General features: G+C 35.6%; 1 protein-coding gene across 1 annotated transcript in view; it reads left to right on the forward strand.

The window, feature by feature from the left end:
- Window positions 1-1,269, forward strand: part of LOC106882158 (uncharacterized) — a 4,889-nt gene that overhangs the window by 1,978 nt on the left and 1,642 nt on the right. The window contains exon 3 of the mRNA XM_014932730.2: window positions 969-1,061. Coding sequence (XP_014788216.1) covers window positions 969-1,061 — 93 coding nt within the window. The remainder of the gene's footprint in view (window positions 1-968; window positions 1,062-1,269) is intronic.

Here is a 1,269-nt window from a genome sequence, read left to right on the forward strand (position 1 = left end):
ACACACACACACACACACACACACACGCACACACACATATATATGTATATGTATATATAGATCGTTGACCAGTGACTATTCATTTTTTTTGTCCGTGTTTTTCTCCTTGTTTTCTCCGTATTCTTTCTGTTGAAGATCGTAGCTCGAAACGTTAAAGACTTTCCGTATTCCCGAGCGTCATACTAATACATCCTTTTGTTGTTTACACCACCTGTTGTTGTTTTTTTTCGTACATTCTCCCATATATATATATATACATATATATACATATATATACATACATATATATATTTAAAATATGTATATACATATGTATGTATATGACGCACACACATCTATAAGTATATATATATATGTGTGTGTGTGTGTGTACGTGTGGGGAGGCGTGTGTGTGGGCGGGCGTGCGTGTGTGCATGTGTGTGTGTGTATGTATGTGTGTGTGTTATTCTTATACAAGAATAAATTTGTACTCTGCAAAAGTTTACAATAACCAGCAAATTAATGTAAAATTGTTTCTATTATAATTAAACATAAAACACAACATTAGCAGATAGATACATTTCTTTTATTAGCCACACAGGGCTCAATGAAGATGGGACAAATACAATGTAGAGCTTTTCTTTTTGGGATGGGGGAGGAAGGAAAAAAAAAAGGGGTGGTGTCGATCAAAAGGGATGGTAGGAAGGGAAAAGAGGGAGTTCGATCAAAAGGGATCGAGATAGATAGATAGATAGATAAATAGATAGATAGATAGATAGATAGATAGATAGATAGATAGATAGATAGATAGATAGATAGACGCGCGCAGATATAATACACAAAAATATTTTTGTATATGAACACACGCACACATTTATATATACTTATGTTGTGCATAAGTGTGTGATGTCTGTATGTGCATGTCTTGGGTGTATCTGTCGGAGTATTTCTTTTTACAAAATATCTCTGAGTAAACTTTTCTTTTTCAGCTCGTCTCCTGTCTGTTCCGAAGCATCAGTTAATGAGCTTAAACACCATGGGATGCAATCCAGGGGCGCTATATAAATTGTACTTCCCAAAGAGTAAATATTTATTTTGTTTCCATGTTTTAAATTTTATGTTATATCTGGATGAATTAGGAAAGAAGAATCTCGATCGGAATGACGTTTCTGTCATTACTCCTCCTGTTTAAAAAATGACAGACACATGCACACACGCTCACACATACAATCTCACACGCACGCACGCGCACACACACACACACACACACACACACACACACACACACAC

This window comes from Octopus bimaculoides, chromosome 17 (assembly GCF_001194135.2).
Source record: "Octopus bimaculoides isolate UCB-OBI-ISO-001 chromosome 17, ASM119413v2, whole genome shotgun sequence".
NCBI classification, from domain to species: domain Eukaryota; kingdom Metazoa; phylum Mollusca; class Cephalopoda; order Octopoda; family Octopodidae; genus Octopus; species Octopus bimaculoides.